The sequence below is a fragment of the Megalobrama amblycephala genome, linkage group LG7 (genome assembly GCF_018812025.1).
Source record: "Megalobrama amblycephala isolate DHTTF-2021 linkage group LG7, ASM1881202v1, whole genome shotgun sequence".
In the NCBI taxonomy this organism is placed as follows: domain Eukaryota; kingdom Metazoa; phylum Chordata; class Actinopteri; order Cypriniformes; family Xenocyprididae; genus Megalobrama; species Megalobrama amblycephala.
The window spans coordinates 36256981-36283028 of NC_063050.1; the positions used below are offsets into that span (position 1 = coordinate 36256981).

At 36.3% G+C, this 26048-nt stretch overlaps 1 protein-coding gene across 1 annotated transcript in view; it reads left to right on the forward strand.

The window, feature by feature from the left end:
• Window positions 1–852: 852 nt before the first annotated feature.
• The window catches only part of mxd4 (MAX dimerization protein 4), a 30658-nt gene continuing 5462 nt past the window's right edge, over window positions 853–26048 (forward strand). Inside the window, exons 1-4 of the mRNA XM_048197257.1 lie at window positions 853–1242; window positions 1685–1784; window positions 3687–3716; window positions 21497–21611. Coding sequence (XP_048053214.1) covers window positions 1179–1242; window positions 1685–1784; window positions 3687–3716; window positions 21497–21611 — 309 coding nt within the window. The 5' untranslated portion in view covers window positions 853–1178. The remainder of the gene's footprint in view (window positions 1243–1684; window positions 1785–3686; window positions 3717–21496; window positions 21612–26048) is intronic.

Below are 26048 nucleotides of genomic sequence, written 5' to 3' on the forward strand. Positions count from 1 at the left end.
AACAAATAAATGTGGTAACATAATTAAGTTAACTCGTATTCCTTCTGTTGTCTCCTGGAGAAATTAATAAAATACATGTGTTTTTTATGACTTGCAAATTAAACATTTGGTTTTGAAAACTGTTGTTTTGGAATTTCTGTTAAAGTATCAATAAGTACACCAAGTTCTTGCTAGGAAAAAAATGCAAGAAAAACTTGTGATAGCTATCAGATTTTTGTGATATGTTGTCATGGGATTGTATTAGGCCTATAGCCATTTTTTGCAAATAGTTAAAAACAAATTTGTTGTAAACTGTTAAGCAAACATTATAAATATACACACAGTATATAAATTTTTTTTTTCCCCCTAACACATTATCTGAGAAATAAAATGTCCTTGTTATAGCCTGCTTTGAACCTCAGGAAAGTAGAAATTTTGAAAGAAATAGTACACGGATGATGACCATTTCAGAGTCGACCGCGCCCTTTGCCTCATTTCTATCAGTGGGTATCAGCCAACTTTGATGGTTTCATTTAATTAAAAAATATAAGCTAATTTACATTTTATTTTTAAACGTGAATAAACGAGTTGCAATAATACTTTAATGTGTTAGTGTCTCAGTAAACGATCAGAAACTTGATTTTCAAAAACATTTCCTCTCGTTGAGTTCTTCCAGAGACAACTTTACCACTGCCAGCATAGTTCAGCAAACGAGGTTATAAGAAAACACGCCCAGTATTTCTTTGGCCAATCAGCAGCTAGTACTGGGTACGTCAGACCAATGAGCGATTTAGGGGTTGAGTCACAAGTACTGTTGCTAGGGCATGGCTTCAATCTTGTTACTATCACTGACTAACCAATCATATGACATTTCGCAATGTGTCAACATCTTTCCTGTGAACTTCTCTTTTTGAAGTCTTTGATTGGATACAAATGTTTTTGAGTTCCGCCTTTCATACTTTTCTGTTATCTGATTGGGCGAAGAAGCCATCAATCAATATCCAGATTTTAGTTTACGTGCAGTCTGCATTAATTTTTGTCGAGAGTCTCTACGACTCGGAATTGAACTGTTCATATCGAGCGTCATCACTTTTTTTGTTTATTTGTTTTGTTTTTGTTTCCTCCATTTGTTTTAAATTTGTTGTTAAACAGTGTAAATACGTTTTTTGTTTTGTTTTTATTTCTGTAAATACACCAGGATGGAACTTAATTCTCTTCTACTTCTTCTTGAGGCAGCAGAATATTTGGAAAGAAGAGACAGAGGTATATCATGATGTCTGTGTGGTCAACTAAAAAACATTCTATGTAACGTTATTTGCAATATTTCGTTTTTGGGGTCTAATGCCACTTATAAACCTGCCGGTTGATCAAGTGTAGTTTAATTCAAGCCCCAAAGGACGATGACGTCTTGTTACTGTGAGTTGCTGAAGTCTATAAAGATTCATTTATCGGGATAAGATGACTTACATGCATGTCATTCGTCCCAGCCTCTCTTAAAATGTTGATTCGTTTTAATTTTCCGTCAAATGTAACCTGGGGGAGGTGGTGTTTGCTTCACAGTAAGTTGATAGAAGCACAATTCGTCCATTTTTTAAACGTCTTGACATGAAAACATATTAGTGTCTAACTTTCTAACCGTCTAATTATTTTTCACTGAATCACACAAGTCTGTATTTAATGCTGGTTTTGTTTACTTTCTCACTAGAAGCTGAACACGGTTATGCGTCTGTTTTGCCGTACGATAGCGACTTTTCCAGAAAGAAAACTAAATCTTCTCCCATTTCAAGAAAAAACCACAACAATAGGTAAATGCATCAATACAAGGACATTGCTATATTAATTGATGGATACATTTAAACAATGTTTATTCTACATGTAATCGCCATTTTTGTTGATGGGCTTGGCTGTGTATAAACATTGCCACGCGTACAGCGTCAACTTTCTGCTGCTGCTGCTGCTTTCCCTTTTCCACTGCTGTCATTTCACTTCTACTCAGTCATTTTCATGTAAAAGGACCATATATTTCATTAACCAAAACTTTTTGTTATTTAAACACGACTGCCAACGTCAGTACGTTTTAGGTATTTTGTCATAAATGCTTGAAGTAGCTGAAAATGTATAAATACTTCAAATTATATAATACTTGTTTCAAATAAAGTTTGCATGCTTAAAATTTGTCATTTTTTGATCATGCGTTCTTGTACAGTGAAAACAAGCAGTAACTTCAGAAGTAAAGTTTTTTGCTCACAAGTTGGCATTTTATTGACTTTATTAAATATGAGCATTAATGTAACACATGCGTATGTCAAGATAGTGTGCTTGTAGTAGTGTACTTTAGGTGTGGTTAAACTCTCACTGTTGGGTGTGGTGTGAATAGACCCAAGTCAGCTGCTGGAGAGCTTTGACCCCTGGATCTGTTTTGCTGCATAGCCCCTTTCCTTGCAATGTCAAAGCAAAACAGCAGGAGCCTAGTGTGCTGCCCTTCCCCCACACAAGCATAGAAAGCACTGAAAGAGGGAAATCTGGAATTATTTTTTTGTTTTTGTTTTACTTTTTACCAAAACTTGCATCTGATGAAATTGTGGACTTTCAGTAGTATAATGTTAAAGTCCCCCCCCCAACACCATGTATTCTGCAGCCTTTGTGCCTGTATTTTTAGTCATGCTGATGTTTTTATAATGAACATAGCTTATTGCATCTTTTGCTTTGCAGCCACACAGCTGTCATTTGCATTAATTTCATTATGCATACTCAGGGATACCTCCATATTTAAGGAGAGGTGAAATCATTATTTTTGCAGTCCCACATGATGCTAGTGGTGCAGAAAGTGCACACTGCAGCTTCAACATACAACAAACAACTGATCCTATGATATATATATAAAATACCTTTCTTGCATTCACTGTAATCTCTCTGTTTTGTTTGTTTATTTGGAGAAAGTGTAATTGCCCTTTTGTACACCCCAGCATTCATACCATGGACTAAAATAGCAATTTGTTGTAGCGTGCTGGATTTCCTCTGCGTCATTGAGTGCATGCTGTTAGCGCTTTACTTACAGTGATATTGGCCTAATAGACACAGTAAGGGAATGCGAAATTATTGTGTTTTGTCTATAATATAGAATTCAGAGCATGTGATGTGTGAAGGGTCCAGGGAGCATCAAAAGCATACTTCATTCATTAATTTATTCATAGATTCATTTAAACTCAAAATGAATTGCATTTCCTTCTTCGGGTGCATTGATAATTTATTGCATATTTGTATTGAATATAATACACGTGACAACAAGGGCATTTTTGTTCTTTCACAATGAACGACATCTTGACCGAGTGCCAAACAATGTGTGCATATGTGTGCTAACAGACAAATGCAGCTCTTTGATGCTCCTTTTGGACACATCATTACATAAAGAACATCACTATTTCACATTGCTTTATTTTGTTACAGTATATTGTAACAGCATCACTCTATCATTAGAAAAAAACATCCTATGGCAGTTGTTCAGAGCTACAGAGTTCTCCACTTCTGCCCCTTTTTATATGCTTTAGTGAATAGTCAGTGTACTGTTTTTTTTTGTGTGTGTAAAAAGTCAGTGTTCTTATTACTAATTTAATAATTTATTCATAATTTATTATTATTATTATTATTATTAATACATATTTTTACATAAACAAACTCATCTGTGTTTCTATTTATTTCCTGTTCAGGTCATCACACAATGAGCTGGAAAAACACAGGTAAGAACATTTCTGATATCCTGTCATTTAAGAAATGCTAGTGTCTTGTAGTAATGAATGAAATTTTATAAAAGATGAGCAGGGTTTAAAATGAACATTCGCTAATCCTCCAAATGTCATTGATAAGGTCAAGGTCAAGTTTATTTATATAGCACCTTAAAACAACATGAATGCTGACCAAAGTGCTGCACAACGGACACAATAAAACAACGTGATAATCAACCATGATCAACTTAGAGCCCGTCTACACGGAGATGCGTTTAGCTCAATGCAAACATTTTGTATCGTATAGGCCTTTCGTCTGGACGGATCCTGCGTTTTGGTAGCCTGAAACCGATATTTTTTTGAAACCGGGTTCCAGAGTGGATAAATCTGAAAATGACACCTTTGCATTTGTGTGTCTACAGCCAATCCGTATGTTTTGTGAAATGATGATGTCATCACCCCACGTCTCGACCCGAGTCAGACACTGCTACTTCACGTAACAGCAGCAACAACAACAATAGCGTACTACATGCCTGTGTTCATGCCGCAGAAGCTACCTATTAGCTTTACTAAAATAAAGCTTTATTTCTAAGCTTTACTGAAGTTTGTATACAGTGTGCAAGGTTTATGTGCATGCTCCAAGTCTTATTCTCCGCTTTTAGTGTATCTCTGTGGCAGAATTACAGCGCTACATACTGATCTAGCATGTATACTACTTCGTTTTGAGTCGATTTCAGTGTTTATTGTGTACGCAGATATTTTTTGAGACAAGGAAAAAAAAAAGATCAGATAGGGAAAGCTCTGGCTTCGTGTGGATGTGGCCTTAATATCCAATTTGGCAAGTTATGGTTCATAAATTATGTTTGTTTCATTACACAGGAGCCAAAGTTGCCCTTTAGCATTTTTATTGAGATGCTGCTGCTAAAACAACTGCATTCAGTGTGAAATATTTGCTGTCAATATACTGATTCAAAGAGCATGTGAATATTATCATCATGAAATTGTATTGGCATCATTTTGTTATCACATGATATTTTGTGGCATGATTTTTGGGGCATCGTTATTGGAAGCCTTGGGATTGGGAATGAGAACGGGTTGGCTTTTTTGAATATATGCCATTGGAATAGAGGCTTTGCTACTTTTGTGAGGAAATTTGGTAAAAATTGTTTTAAAAAAAATTGTCTGGTGAGTGAAAAAGACCCTGAAGGTGAGGTGATAGTTAAGGATAAGGTTTGCTAAATAGGAAAATAAACTAATTACAATGTGACAGACATTTTTATGCTGTTTGTGTTTGTGCCAGAGATTGGGCGTGTTTGTGTGAGAATTGTGTCCCTTGTGCTGATATCTTAGAATTTGCCAGTCACATGCTTAAGTTTGAGGAATTGATTACTGCTGCTTGGTGAGAAATATGTTCAGTCATGTCCTTCCTCAGAATAGAGCTTCTGAACCATTGACAACACTAGGCAGAGTACCAGGAAAAAAACAGGAAAACCATACGGGCAGGTTTATGACATTTTTAAAGGGACATATAGAAATACAAAGGAGAAAAACATTCCAATGTCATGCAACTTCCTGTTACTGTACCTCTGTGTACGGGGATCAAATTTTGAGTTAATGCTGTAAAAGGTAATTATTAAGCAAAAAGGTGCCAGAGGCCATGCTATATTGTGAAAATAGTCATGGCTAGAGATTGTTGTTCGATCATGAAGTGCAGACATAATTGATTTGATACTAAGATTGTTTGCTAAAACTTTATTTTACAGTGTCCTTCCTATATTAATGACAGTAAATTAATTACATGCAACTAACCCTAAACCAAACCCTAATCCTAACCCTAACCCTATAGTAAGTATATGTTGTAATGTTGTTTATTGTAATATTACTCAGTACTTAAATATCAGAGTTTTTCCTGGGTGAAAAATGGTCTTTGGTGGCGGCAGATGAACAGGGTCATCCATGCACACAGTACAAAGTGCCCTACCCATGTGAACTGTGAGCCCAGTACTGACAATAAATCCAAAATTAATGCAAAAACGTTTGTAATATTAACTTATCCTATTTATTAAGGAAATAAAATACAGTCACCGTCAGGACAGAACATAAAACAAAATGCTTAGAATTATTTTGTATTTATTTAATTTATATGTAAAAAAATTACTGAGTGACTGTTAGTAATTAGATAAAAGTTAGTATTAAAATGAACAACAAAGTAACACATTTGAAAAAGTGGCAGGTCTATTTTTTTTTGCATTTGTACTCCAAGACTTAATGCACAGATCATGTGCAAATCCACATCGTCTCCACGACGGGCGGGGATTATGCTAATATTTCACATTGTGATGTGGACATTTGAGGAAGTAGTTTCTGGACTAGTTAAAGTTTTCTGAAGGTTCCAAAACAAAATCACCTAGCAACTAGGGGTGTGACGAGATCTCGTGGCACGAGATCTCGCGAGACTAAACTGTGACGAGATTTCTCGTCGAGGCGAAAAGTAGTCTCGTGATGTTGCCATGAGAGAGTGTAAGGATGATTAGGAAAGAATATGCCACCGCTACGTTTACATTATGTCTCCACTGTCGTTTTGCTTTGTATTTAAATAAAAAAAAAACATTTAATTCAGATGGATAACGGTCGCCGCCGCTCCATATTTACAGAGTACGCGCGACCGTTTAAAAGTGAAAGTAAACGCGCGCGCGCATTCAAACGTGATTTCAATACCCCGCATTTTGAAAGCGGCTCCCTGATGAATGCAGATATCTCTCAATATGAAAGCTATTTTAGGCTGGGCAGTGTAGTTGTAACCATCTCTCAGCTCTGTATCAAAGAAACATTTGGTCTTATTTGATCTTTGAATATTGAGAGAGTGCGATTATGGTTGCACTTATTGTAAAGTGTTACCATAAAAATGAATAACAGTTTTCTCTTCTTATTATTTACTAGTACAAACAATAAGGTTTCATTTGTTAACATTAGTTAATGCACTGTGAACTATCATGAACTAACAAGGAATGACTATTTTTATCAACTAACAAAGATTAATAAATACTGTAGCAACTATATTGCTTGTTGTTAGTTGATGTTGGTTAATACATTAATGTTAATGAATGAGACCTTATTGTAAAGTGTTACCATTTTTATTTATACTGTTTTTATTTCTGTGATCAGATTGTGGAGAGGAGTTCAGTTAGGAGGTCAAAAGCTGTAGAAGCTCATAATTCATGTACAGTAAGATCTGAAGAGACTGAAATCATACAGGAGGGAAGTCAGTCAGTTGAGTTAGTGGCAAAACCTTTTACATTACTTGAGTATTGTTGTCTTTTACTGCATATGATAATTCAGTCTCAGAAAGTAGAACTGAAATGACATTCATTACAAAATGATTAGTTAAAACATTTCAAATACACCTGCAGAATATTTTTTCTAGTCATGTATTTCGCCATCTTGTCTCGTCTCGTGAACTCAATCTCGAGTCTCGTCTCGTCTCGTGAGATACTGGTCTCGTCACACCCCTACTAGCAACCATACCACAGGTAAATGCCAAAATCACTGGTAATGCCAACAAATTTGGCACACAACAAGTCAAAGCCCATATCTATAGGGAAAGCCCATATCTATAAGGAAAATATATATTCAACTTTTTTCCCCATGATACCACAATGCATTGCGCGGGATGTTTTGACCAATCACCAAATGCGTTATTGTGACTAGAGGTGTGAATCTTCACTTGCATTACAATTTGATTAGATTACGATTCAGAGGGTGACAATTTGATTATAAAATGATTCTTGATGCATGTTTTCCTCCAGTTCTTTTCTTAATAATATTTACTATATCACAATATAGCTATTTTTTTGGTATTTTGCCTTTGTTATTAAAAATGAGAACAAATAAAAGAAAGAAACTAATTAAATTAACAGTGCTTCACTTTTTTCATTTTACAGCTAAACAGAAGCATTCAAGACAAGAAAAATGAATAATCATGCATTATTAAAACTACAAAAGTAGTTCAATCAAGAGCAGTGAGTGATTCCCGCTTTTTCTTTTATTGTTTGATTTAACATTAATGAGACAGATGGCTTATATATTAAGACCTACTGTAATGCAAAAAAACAAACAAAAGAAGCCCAGGGATGCACAATATATCGGCCAACATATCGCATCGGCTGATAAATATTCATTTTTAATGTTATTGTTATCGATCTGCTAAGAAAATTAGACCAATATATTAAAGCCGATAGATAATGGATTATTTCCTTCAGCTGAGACACTTCAGATACGTGCTGTGCGCCATGATGGTTTTGAATTGCTTATTATGAATCACTTCGAAAAGGAAGTTGGGTTAAGTGCAACGTGCAGCACAAATCTGTCCTATAGGCTACATAAAATTATAATTCAACTGTAAAAGAATGTTGTGAATTCTTTGTGTGCCCATGTTTCAGCGCATTGTTGCGGAAAGAACATGTCCACTGAGTTACACCTTAATGACTAGCAAGTCTGCTTAATCAATTACCAAAAAAGCATGTCAAAATTATTCAGGATAATAAGATTTTCTTATCAAGGTGATAAAATGTTGTGTAGCAAAAATGAGTACACCCTCCTAAAAGTTACTAAATAAAATGAAATAAAATTTTTCTGGTGTAAGTTTAAGGCAATGTTTGATCAACAGGTAAGTATTTTGAACCAAAACATTTAAAGAGAAGTAATTTCTTGACAATTAAAAGTGTTATATAGCCCACTGAATCATTCTCAGACTTAATGCTGACAACAATGGAAGCACTTGCGAGAGAACTGTCAGGAGACTTATTTCTTAGCACAAAAGAAGACCGTGCTACAAGAGGATTACCAAATCATCATTTTAAGTGTGAAAATATAGCAAAAGTAACAGAAATTCAAAAACAATGGACTTGTGACAAGGCCCCTGAAAAAATCAGGCCTTCATTTTAAGCTTTCATTTAGTGATGAGGGATTTTTTTGCTAGACAAAGTGCAGGAGAAATACCAAGCGAGTGTCTCAGAGCCAGCAAAAGCTATGAAAAGAGTGACTGTTTATCTCACAGAGTAAGATGCAGCCTGCAGAAATGACATGCATGGCTGTTGTTCTCACTGGAACTACCTACTGTAACCAAAACACAATAAAGTCAGTTAGCCATTTCCAAAGCCCATATTTACAAAATATAGATTCTGGGAATCAATACTCTGGCCTCATGAGACCAAATCAATCATTTTGGATCTAACGGCATTCAAAATTTTATGGTGTTGCTAGAGGAGGAGTACAGTGAGAAGTGCCTGGTTCCCACAGTAAAGTTCAGTGGTAAAGCTCTTATATAGGGCTGTATGAGTGCTGAAGGTGTGAAGGAGTTGTGCTTTATCAGTGCTGTCATGATTTCCCACACCACTGTGTAATTTAATACACAAACTTGAAACAGAAGATGTTACCCTTTCCTCATTCCCTGCATTGTTGGGCATTTTTTCAACATGACAATGAGGATATGCATTCTCCCAAGGTGAAAACCCTTCTGTGGACATGTATTGTACTCAATCTTAACACTCTTGAGCACCTGTGGGGGATTCTGTAGAGATGAGCAACACTCCCCATTAAAGATCAGGACATTTAAGGAGCTCATCATCCAGGAGTTAAACAGGACAGATGTGACAATTTGTCATGAACTTGTACACTCCGTACCAAGAAGGGTCAGAGCAGTATATTCAAAATTATGGAGGGCATGCTAAGTACTAGAATATTATACATTTGTTGAATTAAATCTAGGGTGTACTCATTTCTGCAATCCTTAATTTAAACAAAATTGGCTAATTTACTTATGGCTATTAATGACATATATTTCTCAGTTTTTTTTATGTATATGTTTAATACATTTTAGTTTTGCCATCTTTATGCTGTGCACTGTATAAGCCGTAATATTAAGTTTATGTAGTATAAATATATGATTAATCTTGTATACATTTCGTTGAGTTAATAACACGCTAGCAACGCTTCATTGTACCTTCAGCACGTAGGCTCAAAAAACAATGCAAAACATTATGATTGGGACTGCCATATACGTAATATTATAATTGTATACACTATTGTAATAAAAAGTTGTAAATTCTGGGTTTAGTTGTCGTGTTTCAGTTTTTTTGCGGGGAGGGCGAATTCACAGCAGGAGTTACACGTTCTGAGTCTGACTACGTACTATAAGTTCATCTGTGCATGATTTTGTGCAAATATTAAATAAGTTGTATGGGGTGTGACAAGACGAGTTAGCTCATGAGACGAGATGAGATTTTTACACAGAATATTTAAGAAATCCTCAATGAGAAAATACATGACTAGAAAAATTGTCTCTTAGGCTCTGTTGTGCAACAAATCCTCTGCCATGTTCTTCTCAGTCATCTCGACACTTACTCTCGTCATGTGATCAGTGAACTCTGGATGTCTCTTAACACACTGGAAAGCTGATGAGTTGAATCAGGTGTTTTTATTAGTAAGACATTTAAAACATTCTGGTAGGTGGGCCCTCAGGACTGGAGTTGAGAAACACTGCCTTTAGAGTTATTATTATCCTTGATTATGTCATCTCTCAGAATAACTGAAGGCAAACAAGGTCAGGGTTTTCTCTAATATCAGAGCCACTATTGGTAATAAACATAAACTAGACTTCTTCCTTTCAGTTTTTTCATGTCTAGCCGTGAGATATCTGTCTACCATATTAGCATTTTAGAGTAAAAAGAAAATTCTCTGTGTAATTCAGATAGGCCACATAGGTTTTATGGCCTTTGCTGTGTTTTTCAATGGCTCATCCAATTGATCCACTCTTCACTATCCAGACTCTGTAGCAAGCTGTAGTGTGCACACACAGTCTCTCTATGGTGATTTAAGTGAAACTCATGCAAAACTATCGACAGGCTTTGACCAGGATTCAGTGCTGCACAGAAAATTAATTTTTGACATTTTACATTCAACATAAATCGTTATCAAGTTGGTACTGAAATTTTAAAAATGTGATGCTTTGAGCACTGTTGAGTGGATTCATCAACACATCTGATTGGCCATTGTGTTCACATGCTCATCGGATATGTTTGTGATTGGCTTCAATGATCAAAGCTTCAAAAACATGTTGTAAATAGTCATCAATGACGCTCTTATGATGCGCAATCAGGGCTTGACATTAACACCCGCCAAATGCGGGTAGATTTCAGCTGTGGCGGGTAAGACAGCCACTCCCACTAGCCACTTTGGCGGGTTGAATATAATTTCAGCCTACAGTCAAATGAAAGGTAGCTAAGCTCGTTGTAGCACAAAATTACAATCCGATCACAATTCTATTGTATTTGTAATTTGCTAATTTGCTTATTTGTTCTTTTTATATAGCCTAACAAAAATAACTTATACAATTATAAAATTTATCATATTATGGTCATATTACCTACCCCTTGCCCACCCATACATACAGCTGATATACCATGTAGGCTAGGGGTGTAAATCGGACAGTTCATCACGATTCGATACAATATCGATTCTCATAGCCAGCGATTCGAGATTTTCCGATACCTCAAAAAGTTCTGTTATACGAGTATGATACGATTCGATTCGATCAATATTTGATATTTTGAGCCTATTTTACACAACCAGTTAAATTTTTATTAACTCACAACTGCAACCAAAATATGTAACAAACATTTATTTCAAAATTTCACATCCTGAACCCTGATTGGGACATCCACAAATAAAAAATTCACACAATAATCTAATGACAGCTTATGACATGACAACAGTCAAGAAAGTATTTTAGCTCTGTGCTAAAATGTGTAATGTCAAAAAAACTGATAAACAAGGAATACATATATACACACACACACATAATTAAAAGACATTTCTTTTAAATGTATAGCGCAGGTTTTTAATGAAGCAACAACATATTATAAGTAGGACAAAACAAGACAGGCTATTAATATTCTTTTATTGTGCAAATTTATTATAAAGGCTCTAATACAGAGCGGCACAAAGCACTTGCGCGCATCCCGTGTGCAGAATGATGCGCTTGAAGCAACACAGAGTCACAGCGCGCGGCGCTCCTATGCAGTTGACGATAATGCATAGACTGATATTGTGTGAAAATGTGGAGAGTGTTAAAACAAAGGTGCCCCTATAAATAGCCCACAGGTATCGATTTTTTACGCATTGCATCGATGCATCGGATCGTTAGACATTAGGGGCCCTATTTTAACGATCTAAACGCAAAGTGTAAAGCGCACGGCGCAGGTGCACTCAGGGCGTGTCCAAATCCACTTTTGCTATTTTAACGACGGAAAAACGGTCCGTGCGCGGGGGCGCATTTTTAAAATGGGTTGTCCCTATTCTCTTAATGAGTAATGGGCGTAACATTCAATAAACCAATCAGAGTGTCATCTCCCATTCCCTCTAAGAGCGAGATGCGCTCGCGCCATGGCGGATTGCTATTTACATGGCGTACACGCGATGAGTCAGTTAATATATATGTGTGTGTATTGGCACGATTGTTCAATTAATTAGCCAATTTCGTTCATCATTATAAGTAGTAATAGGCTGAATTGAAAATAGGTAGGCTAATTCTAATACACGCAATGACTATTCATCATTACATTTTTATATTTATGTAGCCTACACAATAATATTCTTTTACACTGTAATCCTTTTGTTTTTAATATTTGACATGTTTGTGTGATGCGCATCCCTGTGTGTAATAAGCAATGTCGACGCGCCCAGAGGCGCAGTTTCTACCAACGCGCTCTAACAAACAAATATTGCGCCATTGACTTTAGACTTTAGACCAGGTTTGAGTTGGTCTATGGCGCAGTCTATTTTCAGCTCCTTAAAATAGCAATGCGCCGGCAATGCGCCTGAACACACCTCTTTTTTAGACCAGCACGCCCATGGGCGCACTAACTGGCGCAAATGCATTTACTAATTTAAGGACGTGGCGCTGAACGGGAAAACGCGAACGGCGCCGGACGCAAACTAGCAAACACACTTGCGCTGCGCCTTGCGTCGCATTGCGCCGGCTGTATTATAGGGCCCTAGATTGATGTATTGATCTATATCGATGTATTGTTACACCACTAATGTAGGCCTAGTCTTGATTTAGGTGGTCAATCTGCATGAAAGGGTTTTAAAACTAGCTAATCAAGTAAAATAACTCAAAATCAAGAAATTTTAGCATACAAAAGTCAACTTTAATCATATAGGCCGCATTTACACTGCAAGTCTTAATGCACAGATCCGATCTTTTGACCATATCCGATTTTATTGGACGACGTGCTTACATTTCTTTTAAAAGTGACCTGTATCCGATCACTCCTTTTTACTCTGCACTTGGCGAAACGTACCAAAAATAGCATATATGACATCACAAATCAATTTCAATGGTATATTTAGTTTAATTTATTGATATGAATTCATATAGAAACCATTTTAATGCAATAGTTACGTACCTACATCAAAATAATACAAATTCTTCACGACAGTACGCAGCTCCACTGGAAGCGTGCGAGTAGAATAATACTCGGGTAGATATTTGTTAAACATGTCACAGCTTCTGGGCTCGAATCCGCCGTCCTATACTAGGTTTTTTAGTCATTAAAATCAAATGTGTTCATCAGTGATTGTATATCAAGGACAGATACAAGTTTCTGTGCTTTTTATTTTTTGGTTTCAATGGAATGAATGGGTATAGTCTCCACAACGGGACTGAAGCGTGCGTCTGTGCAGGAGCCGTCGTCGCTGACAACAGCGGCAACGAGCCCTCAGTGTGATTTCAAGAGCAACACATTTCAACGTCAGATAGCCTTTTATTTAACACAAACAAATTAAATTAATACTCTGCCAGTCAACTAGAGATGTTCCGTTTGTTATAGGTATGTCTGTACCGCGAAATGTTAAAAAACCCTCACTTTACAGTGACGCAGGAGTCACATTTACAGGGGAATATCCGATCTGTCCGCTTACACCGCAGGCACAAATGTATGTATCTGATTCATATCTGATTTATAACCACATATGAATGAGGCCTGAAACCGATCTGTGAAAATCGGGATCCATGCGCTTTTTTCCTGCTTACACGGTCGTGACTCATATCCGATCTGTGCCACATGGGAGGAAAAAATCGGAATTGGGTCACTTGAACCATGCAGTGTAAATGGGGCCATAAAATGTAATTTCCCAACAGCAAAATTGTGGCCAGTGAAAATGCTGAGTGGCTAGTAACTGGAAAACCACTAGCTACAGTGGCTGGTGTGCAAAAAAGTTAATGTCAAGCATTTTAGCACTGCGCGCAATGACACGCTTACACAGATACACACGGAAACATTTGAAAGCAGGCGTCTATCATGGACCAGTCCACTGATAAACGCCTGATTTTAAATGCTTGCGCTCCCGCTTTCAAAATGCTTTCAAATTCAAACACTTCTGTGTGCTTTCAAACGCTCCCATCCGTTGATCATTGTAGCAAAGCAATCACAGACATATCTGATGAGCGTGTGAACACAATGGCCAATCAGAGGTGTTTACGAATCCGCTCAACAGTGCTCAAAGCGTCACATTTTTTAAATTTCAGTACGGACTTGGTACCGAAGTCGGTACTTTTGACAACACTAATTTGAACCAGACAGTTTTTGCTCCAAACACTGTTTTTTTTGTTTGTTTTATTTTGGCCGTTCTCTAGTCCTGACTTGCACACTAACTGCATTACAACAATTTCCCAAAATGTAATTTGTGAGGAAATATTATGAAGTCTGTAAACATGATGCTAACAGAGGCCAGAGATGAAACATACTGAAGACGGATGCAAAGAGGAGAACAGAGACGCACCAGCAGAGCAAATACTGTACCAGTCACAACAAGCTCACTGTTTGCAATGCTCGCAATATAGGAAGAAAAATATAAATATTGAATTGGGGTGGGGGTTTATATGAATGCATCTCTAAAGGGAACTGACTGACTGCAGAGATGACATTATCTTTTTCTCTCACCTCTGGATAATGCCAGTTTATAAGTGCAGCACTGCTTTGTGTACAGCGGTAACCAAGGAAACGCTATATTGCTACTGTTCCATAAGCACCACCTACTGTCGGAAAGTGAATTTGTATTTTCATTCAGTCTGCTGTTTTTGTTTTGTGCAGTTGTGTCTTATGTACCATAATTTCAGAAATCTAAAGTCAGACAATTTTGTTTGTAGCATCTTTGTTCAGATAATGATTAAATTCAGTGGTTACCAATAATTTTAAATAAACAACAAATACATTTTCTTAAAGAAAAAAAAATCGAATCGAATTGAGTTGCTGTGAGAAAACATTTATTCAGTGCTGTCTGGGATGCATTAAGGACAGATTAGTGTTTCCACTACAAATATGATGTGGTGACTTGCACTTTTGACTACTTCTGTGCGTGGTTTTAGTGATTAGATCACAAAATGTTTCAGACCTTGTTTCCACCTATATTTATGCCTTCAAGTGCACCTGGGAAACTCATACCTCAGAGTCTGGTATTCATTATTGTGGCATATCACGCTTTCAAATCAGAAGCATGAGTCTAAACAAACAAAATGGGTTTATTGTTCACAATATATTTAAGTAACTACATCTGAATTCAAAATGATGAAAATTATTAATATCTGTCGGTATTGGGACTAATGTTTGTTACATAAAGAAAACCATGAAATTCAAGTGATTAACTTTACACTTACATCTTGCCTTTTAAAATTATTGAAATGCAGCATGCAAAATTAAAATAACTTGCACAATCATTCACTATACAATAAAGACTTGCTTTCTGCTCATTGATCTATGTAGATTATATATAATATTGTTTGTATTATAAATCAATGTTTCTGCAGTGTTTCCAAAAGACATGCCTATTCCAACATCACAATTCAGCATCTTGTGCATCAAAAATTTAAAGTTTCTTAGATGTAAATATGACTTTTATGGCAAAAATCATATTTGAATAATCAAGTTTGTAGTTTTGGATTTCTTTGGGGGTTTTATCTAGGTTTCAGAAAGTGTTTTTTCCTGCTGTGGAGCTGATGTCATGAGTGAAGACACATGTACTCTTCTCACCCTGTCTGTTCAGAGACTGAAGACACCCACCACACTCTTACTTCATGTCTGCTCTTTCCATTCTCTCTGTTTTTAGAGTTGCTTCACTCTGCTGACTCATCAGGATCTTGTAGTATAAGAGAAGGTACAAAGGCTTGGTCTGAAATGTTCAGCATTTGAACACAAGTCATTAGTTTAGCCACAATTTGTCAGTTATGTTGATATACTGAAATATCTGAAACGATTCCAATACTCCTTTTCTGCAGTACTGAGAACACCGATATCAGCTGTGTGTTCTTACTCTCTCTTCTCTCTGACAGTGAATTGACAGTTTGACACCCACCCTCACTCATTTGCTCGCTTAAACGGTCAAATACACACAAAATTGTCAAAATGGCCGGTTTGGAGAGTATTCTGATAAACAGTCAGTTTTGAAATGTTAAATCATATTTTTTTTACAGTCTATGATACCGCCATATAATATATATAATATATATACATATATAATATCTATAGCAGTATATATGGCATCGAATATAGATATTTTTCAAGGTATCGTATCGAAGTTAGAAAATGGAATTAACATTGATGTAGGGGTGTGCAATTATCACAATATTAGATCATGAATGATTAAAATGTCTCCATTATCTACCTCCACAGGAGATCATAGTATTGTGCTACAGTGCACATTTTATTATTTGGAGTACTGATGCCCAAGTCCCAACAATGCAATGTACAATCACATCAAGTTTAGCACTGTAGTGGTAGGGTTGGGCGTATATACTGGTAGACATGGTTACGCTCACGTGACTTTTGCAATTCTTTGTTGTTATGAAAGTTTATTATTTGCATGCATTTTAAAGCTTTGCCCATTTAAACTTTAAAAAAGATTTTACTCACATGCTGTTCGAACATATGCTTTTCAGGGCACACACACCGGAAGTGCAGGCAAAGAAAGCCAGCTTTCACACAGCACGAGTATTGAAAGTTCTCTTTCACATATTATTGCACTTAAACTGTAAAAAACACAAAAGGCTTACAGTCAGATATGTCTTAAATGAATGTAAACAGCTAGGAGAAAATTGGATGTGTGTCAGTATATTGTGTCAGTATATTGGATCCGTGCATGAGGTGACAGAATCTAGTCTCACATAGCCAGAGCTTTAGACTGACGGCTGAAGGTCTGGACTCCATCGCAGCTTTAATTACCCAAGGACCGCCCAAAAGGTCGTCTGACCGACATATAAAGTAACCAATCACAGTTCATTTTGTTCTACGTCTTGTTTAGCAGAGTGAAAATGTAAAATCTGTGTCTGCGATAACAGACCGGTGTACATCTAATAAATTATTAATTCAAGAATGTGGTGCAAATTTATTGCAACAATGGCGCCGCAAACTTTACATACTTTTGAAAATCCAGTGTTTAGTTGATCCTGATAAGTGCTCATTGTCACAGTTCTAAACACGACAAGCTTTCTTCTTCTATGAGGGGGTTTGGCATCACAATGGCTTTGCCGACACACCAGTCTAGGAACGCGACACACCAGTCTAGGAAATCCTGTATAACTGCACCAAACAAATGATGACTTCGAAACTCAGAAGTTTTTCCCATTTTGTGTTCCTTATGCATCAGAAGTTCAGCCAACAGTCCGTGGGTGTGACGTCTGAGGCTGAGACTAGACAGCAGCTTACCTGCTGACATTGTGTCATTAATGTTAAACAAAGAGAAAATCACTCACTGCTCTTGACTAAATAACTTCAGTAGCATCATTGTATTTTTAAGTCATACGGTCTATGCAGTGTTTTATGGATCATGATCCTGTCTTTAAAAAATTGTGATATATTTGGCCATATCCCTCATCCCTGCATGGGAGTCTAAATATGGATGTGCAAAACTGTGTATTTTGATAATCATGTTAGTGCGCTGTCTGAAACTCAGACACATTTCTTAGGGGACTTTCACATAGCACACATTCTTCTATTTAAAAACACCAGGACAAGTGCAACAGAATGAAACAAATGCATCACTCAGTGTAATTGGGGAAAAAAAAAATAGCATGATATAATACACCCTATAATATGACCTGCATTTATTAATAAAAGAAACTTGCTGATTACGTATAATAACAGGGATGTTACTCCAAAGAGTTGATTTGAAGATAGATTGTAACTATCCTGAAATGTATTGAAGGCAACAAATTTGATACAAATCCACTGCTTTAATGGTTGGTTTTTAGCATTTTAATATTGATTATGTAAATTTAAATGAGCTAAATAACTCATTTTAAATAAGTTTAAGACTTATTGAGGCCTCTCTGGAAGTTTGCTGAGACCCTATAGTGTGCCCTTGGCCCCCTGGTTGAGAACCATTGCTTGACTGCATTGCCACTAAAAATGTCAGTCAAAAGAAAAAGCACAAAATATCTAAATAAACTAGTCATCTTTTAAAATAAATATTTGGATGGTGGAACATCCTGGCCCGTCCCTAGTCAGTAGCCTACATTTAAAGAGTAATCTCAATGCTGGAATGGTCAGCAAAGATCTGTGTTGACGCAGTAATCCAGTTCACTGAAGATGTGCCTGAACCTGCAACTTTACTGTAGGCATTTGAAATGGAATTCATGCTGTGCCTGTACTTCATGTGTTATCCAGCATTCCTGTGTCATTTTCAGATCTGCGGGTAGAACCTTTTTGAGCAGTTCATTTTGTACAGTTGTACAGTAATCGGAATTGCTTCATATTTGTGTATTTTCAGTCATGTAAAAGTGCATTCATTTGCTATTGCTTTGACAGAATTTAACCTGACATTCAACAATGACCTGAATAACGGCAAATCTTCATGCACATGTAATCATGCCCATGGCTGGTAGGCAGTGAGACAAACCAGGCTGATCTGTGAACACTGAAATACAGGTCATGAGCACTGAAGGACAGCTCACATACGCTACAGTTTACAGTGTCATAGACAGGAAAGGTGGAGGGTTGTTTGTGGTGAATGCTGAGGGAACATTGTAAAAGCCACAATTGTAAGTTCTAAAGAACAGATAACCAAAAGCAAAGCATTTATGCCCAGTTTTAGCAATACTAATAAAAGTAGTTTAACATAAATGGAGTCTGTATTACAAATTTACTGTTTGATTGCACATGATGACATCAAGTTGTGTCAATATGTTTAAAGGGTTAGTTCACCAAAAAATGAAATTTCTGTTATTAATTACTCACCCTCACGCCGTGCCACATCCGTAAGCCCTTTGTTCATCTTCAGAACACAAATTGAGATATTTTTGATGAAATCCGAGAGGTTTTTTTTTTTTAATTCCCCATAGAAAGCAACGAAAATACAACATTCAAGGTCCAGAAAAGTAGTAAAGACATTGTTAAAATAGTAAATTGACTACAGTGGTTCAGCCTTAATGTTATGAAGTGACGAGAATACTTGTTGTGCGCAAAAAAAAAAACACTTTATTTGACAATTTCTTCTCTCCCCTGTCTTTCTCCTATGCTGTTTACATCTAGCGCTTCCAGGTTCTACATCAGAACACCAGCTCATTATTGGCCGGCACCTGCGTCAGCAGCACACGCATGCTTCGTACTGCTCACGTGTTGTTATTTTTGTTTTGTTTTTTTGCGCACAAAAAGTATTGTCATCACTTCGTAACATTAAAGTTGAACAATTGTAGTCACGTTGACTATTTTAATAATGTTTTTACTACTTTTCTGGACCTTGAATGTGGTAATTACATTGCATTCTATGGGGGATAAAAAAACCTCTTGGATTTCATCAAAAATATCTTAATTTGTGTTCCGAAGATGAACGACGGTCTTACGGGTGAGAAACTCCATGTTCTGTAAAGCTGCTTTGGAACATTATGTATTATGAAAGGTGCTATACGAATAAAACAGACTTGACTTGTGCTGGTTGACCCAGAAATCAGATCACTGCACTTTCAGTGAGATCTGGATTTCAGGAGTTGAAATCTTATTGGATATTTCAATTAGAAAGGTACATTTATTTGCATGCAAATGTCTCAACATTATTTATTGAAATTATACATGTGCACTATTGATATGAAAAACAGTGCAGGAATAGAAAGAGAAGCTCAAGTGTCCTGTTAGTTTAGCTCATGTTAATCATCCACAGAGTTATGATGATGTGACGGCTGGCCTATTTCAAATAGTCTCTGTGTTAGCAGGCCCACTACATTTTATAGTTTACTGCGCAGGCTTTATTTAACTGCTATTGAGATATTGTTCTGATCAATACAGCAGTATAGTTGCAAAAGAGATTTCGCCCAGTTTTGCAGTAACTCATGTGAATTCAATTGCTTGAATAAAACTGATTGAGAAGAACAACAAGAAGTCTAACTGCAAATTAACTTGGGAAAGCAGAAAGTTCATCAATTCAGCATATATTTTTTAAATAAATTATCATCAAACCCACTTTAATGATAATGAAGAGGAGTGGCAAAGTAAAAATAAGTATATGTGTAACTTTGTTAGGTGTACATTTGTCAAGTACATTGTAGAGTCATCATCACATGTCTCAAGTTGGGTTAGGTAAAGCCACAAAAAGACATATCCATCCACTTCCATTTCACATCATTCACATTTGTAAGCTTTTCTGTAATCTCAAATCTCAAATTCAAAGTGTGTTTTATTGACATGACCATTGTTACAATGTATTGCCAAAGCAAAATAATCAAAATACATGTACATATACAAAAAAAGCAAAAACAAAAAACAAGTAGAACAATCAATCAACATTTTAGAATTCTATGAACAATTTAAAATTCAGTGTGTATGTGCGTGAGTCTGCGTGTTTGTGTGAGTTTGTGTGTGTGTGTGTGTGTGTGTGTGTGTGTGTGTGAGAGCGCATTACTGATTACTGACAAATCCCTCTTTTTGTGACGGGCATCAATGTATCTTGCTGCTAGTAGGATACAATCTCTTTTTTCACCTAATAAATGTTGAATTTGTGTTTTATTGTTTAAATTTAACAAAATTTTTTTTTTTTTAAATTGTTAAATTTTCTCTTTTCCTTTTGAGAGGTGTAAAAGGGCTAGCCTTGCTGAACACATTGCAGTCTATAGCCTCTTTCTCCAAAGAGGGTCACTTCCTCCAAGTTAGAGCCCCAGTCTGCCTCAGTCGACTCATTCTGCTGGGCTCTATCAAAGTCTATTTGAGGCAATTGTTTATTCAGCAACCATCTTGCAACTCTCTACTCTATAGCTATATTTTATATACTTCAAGTGGAAAAGACAACAGTTTGTCAGTAATATCAAAATCACAGATGAAAAATGAAAAGAGTTAACATGTTTTTTTTCTTTGCACATATAGAGGAAAAAAGAAAAAAACACTACTAAGACTTCTCACTGTTTCTCCACTTATCTTGATATGGCATGAATTAACTTTTCATGTATCCCAACAAATATTAGTTTCAGTCTGTTTCGTTTCACTTTTTGGTTTGATGTTTGGTGTGAATAGACCTTTATACTGAACATTTTGTCCCCGTCAATTCTGACAGGTTTTCTGTCAACAAAAATTCACACATAGGTTAAACAATACATCTCAGCTGCAAATTCAGTCTAGTTCCTCGGTCATCCCTGCATGCATTCAAACCTGCAACCTTAGTGTCAGCAGCCCAAAGCAGTATTCTGACTCAGTCTCTAAGTTCTAAATTTTTCTCAGGCTTATACTCCTATTCAACCTGTTCTTTATTTGTTGCAGACGTGCCAAACTGCGATTGTACCTGGAGCAGTTAAAACAGCTTGTGCCTTTGGGTCCTGATAGCACCCGTCACACCACACTGAGCCTGCTCAAACGCGCCAAAATGCACATCAAGGTACAAACAAATCAGCATCTTTCTCACAATATCTTTGTTTATACAGCAGTAAAGAGGTTAGAGCAGCTTAAAGCAGTTACAGTCAGAGGGGAAGTTAATCAGGAACTGTCTACAGGAAGTTTGTCACTCTCCATGTTGCAACTCAGATGACCTACAGTTCCGAACACGGTAGAGATTATAATATACCTCTACTTACAATTATTTTTAAAACCATAGTCTTTTTTTTTTTTTTTTTAATCATTTAAATGTTTATGCATGTGATGCATCTGACAGTTCTCATGTGAGTCATTGAATCATTATGTGAGGCAATTTCCGAATTAAGATTCATATTGATATTTTGGGCGGTATAAAGTTAAAAATGTCAGGATGATACAACTGTTCTGATATCATCAAGGAAGAAAAAAAGTCTTTTAGGTTTAAATCCCCCAATTAGAGCATTTCTCTTGAATGGATACATATTCTGCCTGGTGTTTTACCGGGTGGAAATCCGCCCAATCTGGCAACACGGTATGCAGCAGCAGCCTCCCTCAGGACCTATAGTGCCTGCTCGGTAGGAAGTTTTATTTATTTAGAGGTGAGCTGTAGGTCTACTTGTTAGGCTAATTAAATGAAAAGTAAAATACACAAACAAGATTTAGTTACTTCTGTTCTCAATAAAGCAAGCAGTAATTGATGTCATAAAATCATGATTTGATTTAATGGACAAAAGCTATAGCCTACATGATAAATAAAAATCACAAACATGACACTTGTACATTTAATAATTTTATATATACACTTTATTAATCTGTAATATATTTTTTTCAAACAGATGATGAAAATAACTTGAATCCAAGGAGCTCTAAAAGAATTGTAGAATTTTTATCTGAGGCTAAAGGCGGCATCCTTCAACTGAAGTCACGCCACCCGCGCTTCATGTGTTGATGACTCCATTGCTGTAGACCATCTACAAATGTTAAATCCACAAATAAAATGTTTAGGTTACAACTGTATCTGTATGAAAAATATTTATTTTATTGTTGTTATTTTCAAAGCTTTTAATGTACTCTTATTATAGAAAGAACTTTATTAACATTTATTTAGCACTAACAATTAACGTTTTGTGCAGGAAAAAGTGGTCCCAAACATTTTTTTTTTTTTTCCATAACGGTGTGAACAGCTCAAACATGGAATTTGATCTTTTCGATTCTGATTTGGGCCACTTCCATATGTGGCTCTAAATCAGGTATAGGTCTGATGTTTAGCAATGCTACCTCAGTCTGAACAGTCATGTCATGATTCATGCTTGATCTAGAGTCACTTTTACACCATTCTAGATCAACATTCGTCACAATTCTGTAGTGGGAGTCACTCCAAAGATTTTACATATCGTAAGTTCTTTGGTGACTCCATGAATATGGTAGAAGGCAGTGAAGTTAGTCAGTGAGTGATGGTGAGCTGTTATTCTCATAAAGTATGACAGCTCTATACTAGAGAAAAAACATAAATAAAAACGCAAGGAAAAACTGTACGAGAAAAATGTTGCTCTCTTTCTCTCCTCATCCTCATCTATGTCCTCCTTATTGGCTGTGCACAGATTTGCTGTCTTCCACAGCACATCACCGTATAAATGAACTCGTAAATGTCGATTTCAGTAACCTCCGTGTTTACTTCCTTATAGTTCCGTGCTGCGTGCTATCTTTGTTATTGTTCTTTTGCGCTTGCAGGTCAGTTCAGAATCGTGAGCTGTTCAGACTCAAATCTGATATTGGCCACATTTAAAAATTATCTAAACAGCCAAACAAAAAAAATCTGAAACTGAGCACTAAAGCCTTCATTGTGAACATAGCCTAACTGAACTTTATAATTCCTACACAGAAGAGACTTTGTTTTTTTCCATACAAAGAAATAGGAAATTTCCATACAATTGGCTGTCAGATAAATTTAGTTTAAAAATATCGGCGTATCGCATATTGGCAAAAATCCAAAACCATGCATCCTTATCTGTGTGACAATACAAATTGTTTTTTGTTGTTGTTTTAATAGATTTTTTTTTTCCAAAGTCTTTTTATTGATATTTTGCATAGTATACTATAACAACCATTTCAAAAGCAAAATGAAATCAATTATCTTGCTCCAACAGAGCTATATGATAATATTTTAAATCAGGAGACTAGCACTGCTAATAACTAGACTAGAGTAATTGAGTAAAATAAACCATGCGTGTGAGTTGACATTGTCTTGATTTGTCCTTATAGGTGAAAGTGCAATAATTCTAAAGAAATGTAAAGAGAAATTTCTGAAATTAAATCATGATCAGTAAAGAAGGTTGCAATTTTCAGCAAAATAATTGTAATTATCAGTTTAAGCATTATATTCCATGACTAAAATAGGTTTTCAATAACAAAAACTGAACAGGATACGTTGACTAATTGATTAAAAAAAAAAAGACATTTGACACAGGACTAAGACTAAGCCTGATGTAAATTATATTTGTGAATGAATAACAATTTTCAAAAACAATTTTGAAATATATATTAAAGGGGTGGTTCACTGTTTTTTTTTTTTTTTTTTTTTTTTTTTTCCTAGGCTTGATTGTGTTTATGGGGCACAGTTTAACATGTGTTAATGCTTCGTTTTTAAAAAAAAACGCTGTATTTTTCATATATTTTACCTTTATTCTACACCACTGTTTCCCTTCTCCTAAAAACGCCCTGTTGAGTTCCTAGTTCTATGAAGCCCCTCCTTCAGAAATACGCAATGAACTGAATTTGTTAGCTGGCCCAGTGTATTGTGATTCGCTGTCCGGAATACATTGTTGCGATTCACGTTATCCGGAAACGCCACGCTCCTTAACATTACAGGCAAACGTTACATGTGCTTCGGTCAAAGTCCAGTCTTTGTTTCGGTGGAAATGTAAATAATGGCATCAATATTGCTGTATCAATTTGAATCGAAACAGACCCAGATAGCAGTAATGAAGAGGGTCAAGCAGAACCTCTGCAAGCACGGGTTTTAAAGGACGTTTATGAATGTTAAGTCTTTTTGTTTGTATTTGTGTCAAAGTGTTTAGATATGCTGTCACTTGTAAATGTTACTGCTGCCCCATATTGTTCTGATTAAAGCTTTACTGTAGCTGAATACATGACTGAGTAGTAGCATTTTTGTAAAGGTATTGTTTAATTTATAGCATGAACGAGCATGTGGGTAAACACAACATAAAAGCCGCAAAGAAACAATGCTGTACACTGATAACAGAAACACCAACAAACACCAACAGAAGTTCGCTGGTGTGATTACATAGAAGTTTGTTGGTGTTTGTAAGCATTTGTTGAAGTATGAAATAGAATTTAGCTAACTGGCTAGCGAAGCCAAACCGCGTTGGTCTTTGTTTACATCCCAGAAACTATATAACTTAATAAAAAAATAAAACATACGTACAGGTTGGGGCCCATAAACAGCAGCTTCTGCTTTTAAAGTTGGAACTGCTCCATCTTTTAGTATAGCCTTTGTGTAAATCCAGCATTGAACTCGTGTAGATTCTGGAAGCTGTCTTCTGTAAAATGTGCACCACAGACAGCTAAATTAGCATTATAATTGTCAGGAACAGAAATAAACATAAATTTTTAACATTGTTCCCGAAGTCCAGTGTCCCTAGGAACCCTAAACACAGAAGACTTGTATGAACGCGACATGGCCTCGCCCACTTTGTTGTGTGTTCCCCGGGCAGTGTTTGTTAATTGCAGGGTTTATGATGTCACCAACCCGGGATGAAGCTCGTTGTAGTCCAAACCGGTCGTTTTTGTAGGCATTAAACTGCCATTACTTTAAAAGACAATATCTCTGTTTGCATTGAACTTTCAGCGCTGTAACTTTGCAGATACCGTTTATGCTCAAGCAGCAACATTACACACTAACTAAAGTTAAAAAAAATTGAAATCACAATGAACCACCCCTTTAAGATCTTTAAAAAAATATTTTTTTGGCTGTGTACAGGGCAGGCACATGTTTTCTAGATATAAGACTTTTTTCTTGATGGTTACACCACATGACATCTTTAGAGTCATTGAATTTAACATTTCTTTTTTAATCATGGACACTCTTATATGTCACTAACTCATTTAAGTTTGCCTAATAGAAAAAGAGCGTAAGCCTCAGTGGAACAAACTGTCACTGTGAAACAGAGACAAGACTAAGACAAACCAGTACTGTGTCTCTGTTGACCCTTTTGTTTCTTTCCTGTTTGTTAAGCAGTATTTCAGCTCACCCTGCCTGGTTTCCTGTCATGCACCATACAGTAGATATGTCTTTCTGTTAATGTCATTGTTTTTCTTTTTTAGCTCACAAAAATTGTGAATTTCTTGCACTGTGCATGCTCAAGTTGACTGGTAGATGATATGTGTCATGCAGTGTGGTGTTTCTGTGCTCTGTGGTTTGATCAGTGGAAACATATGCTCT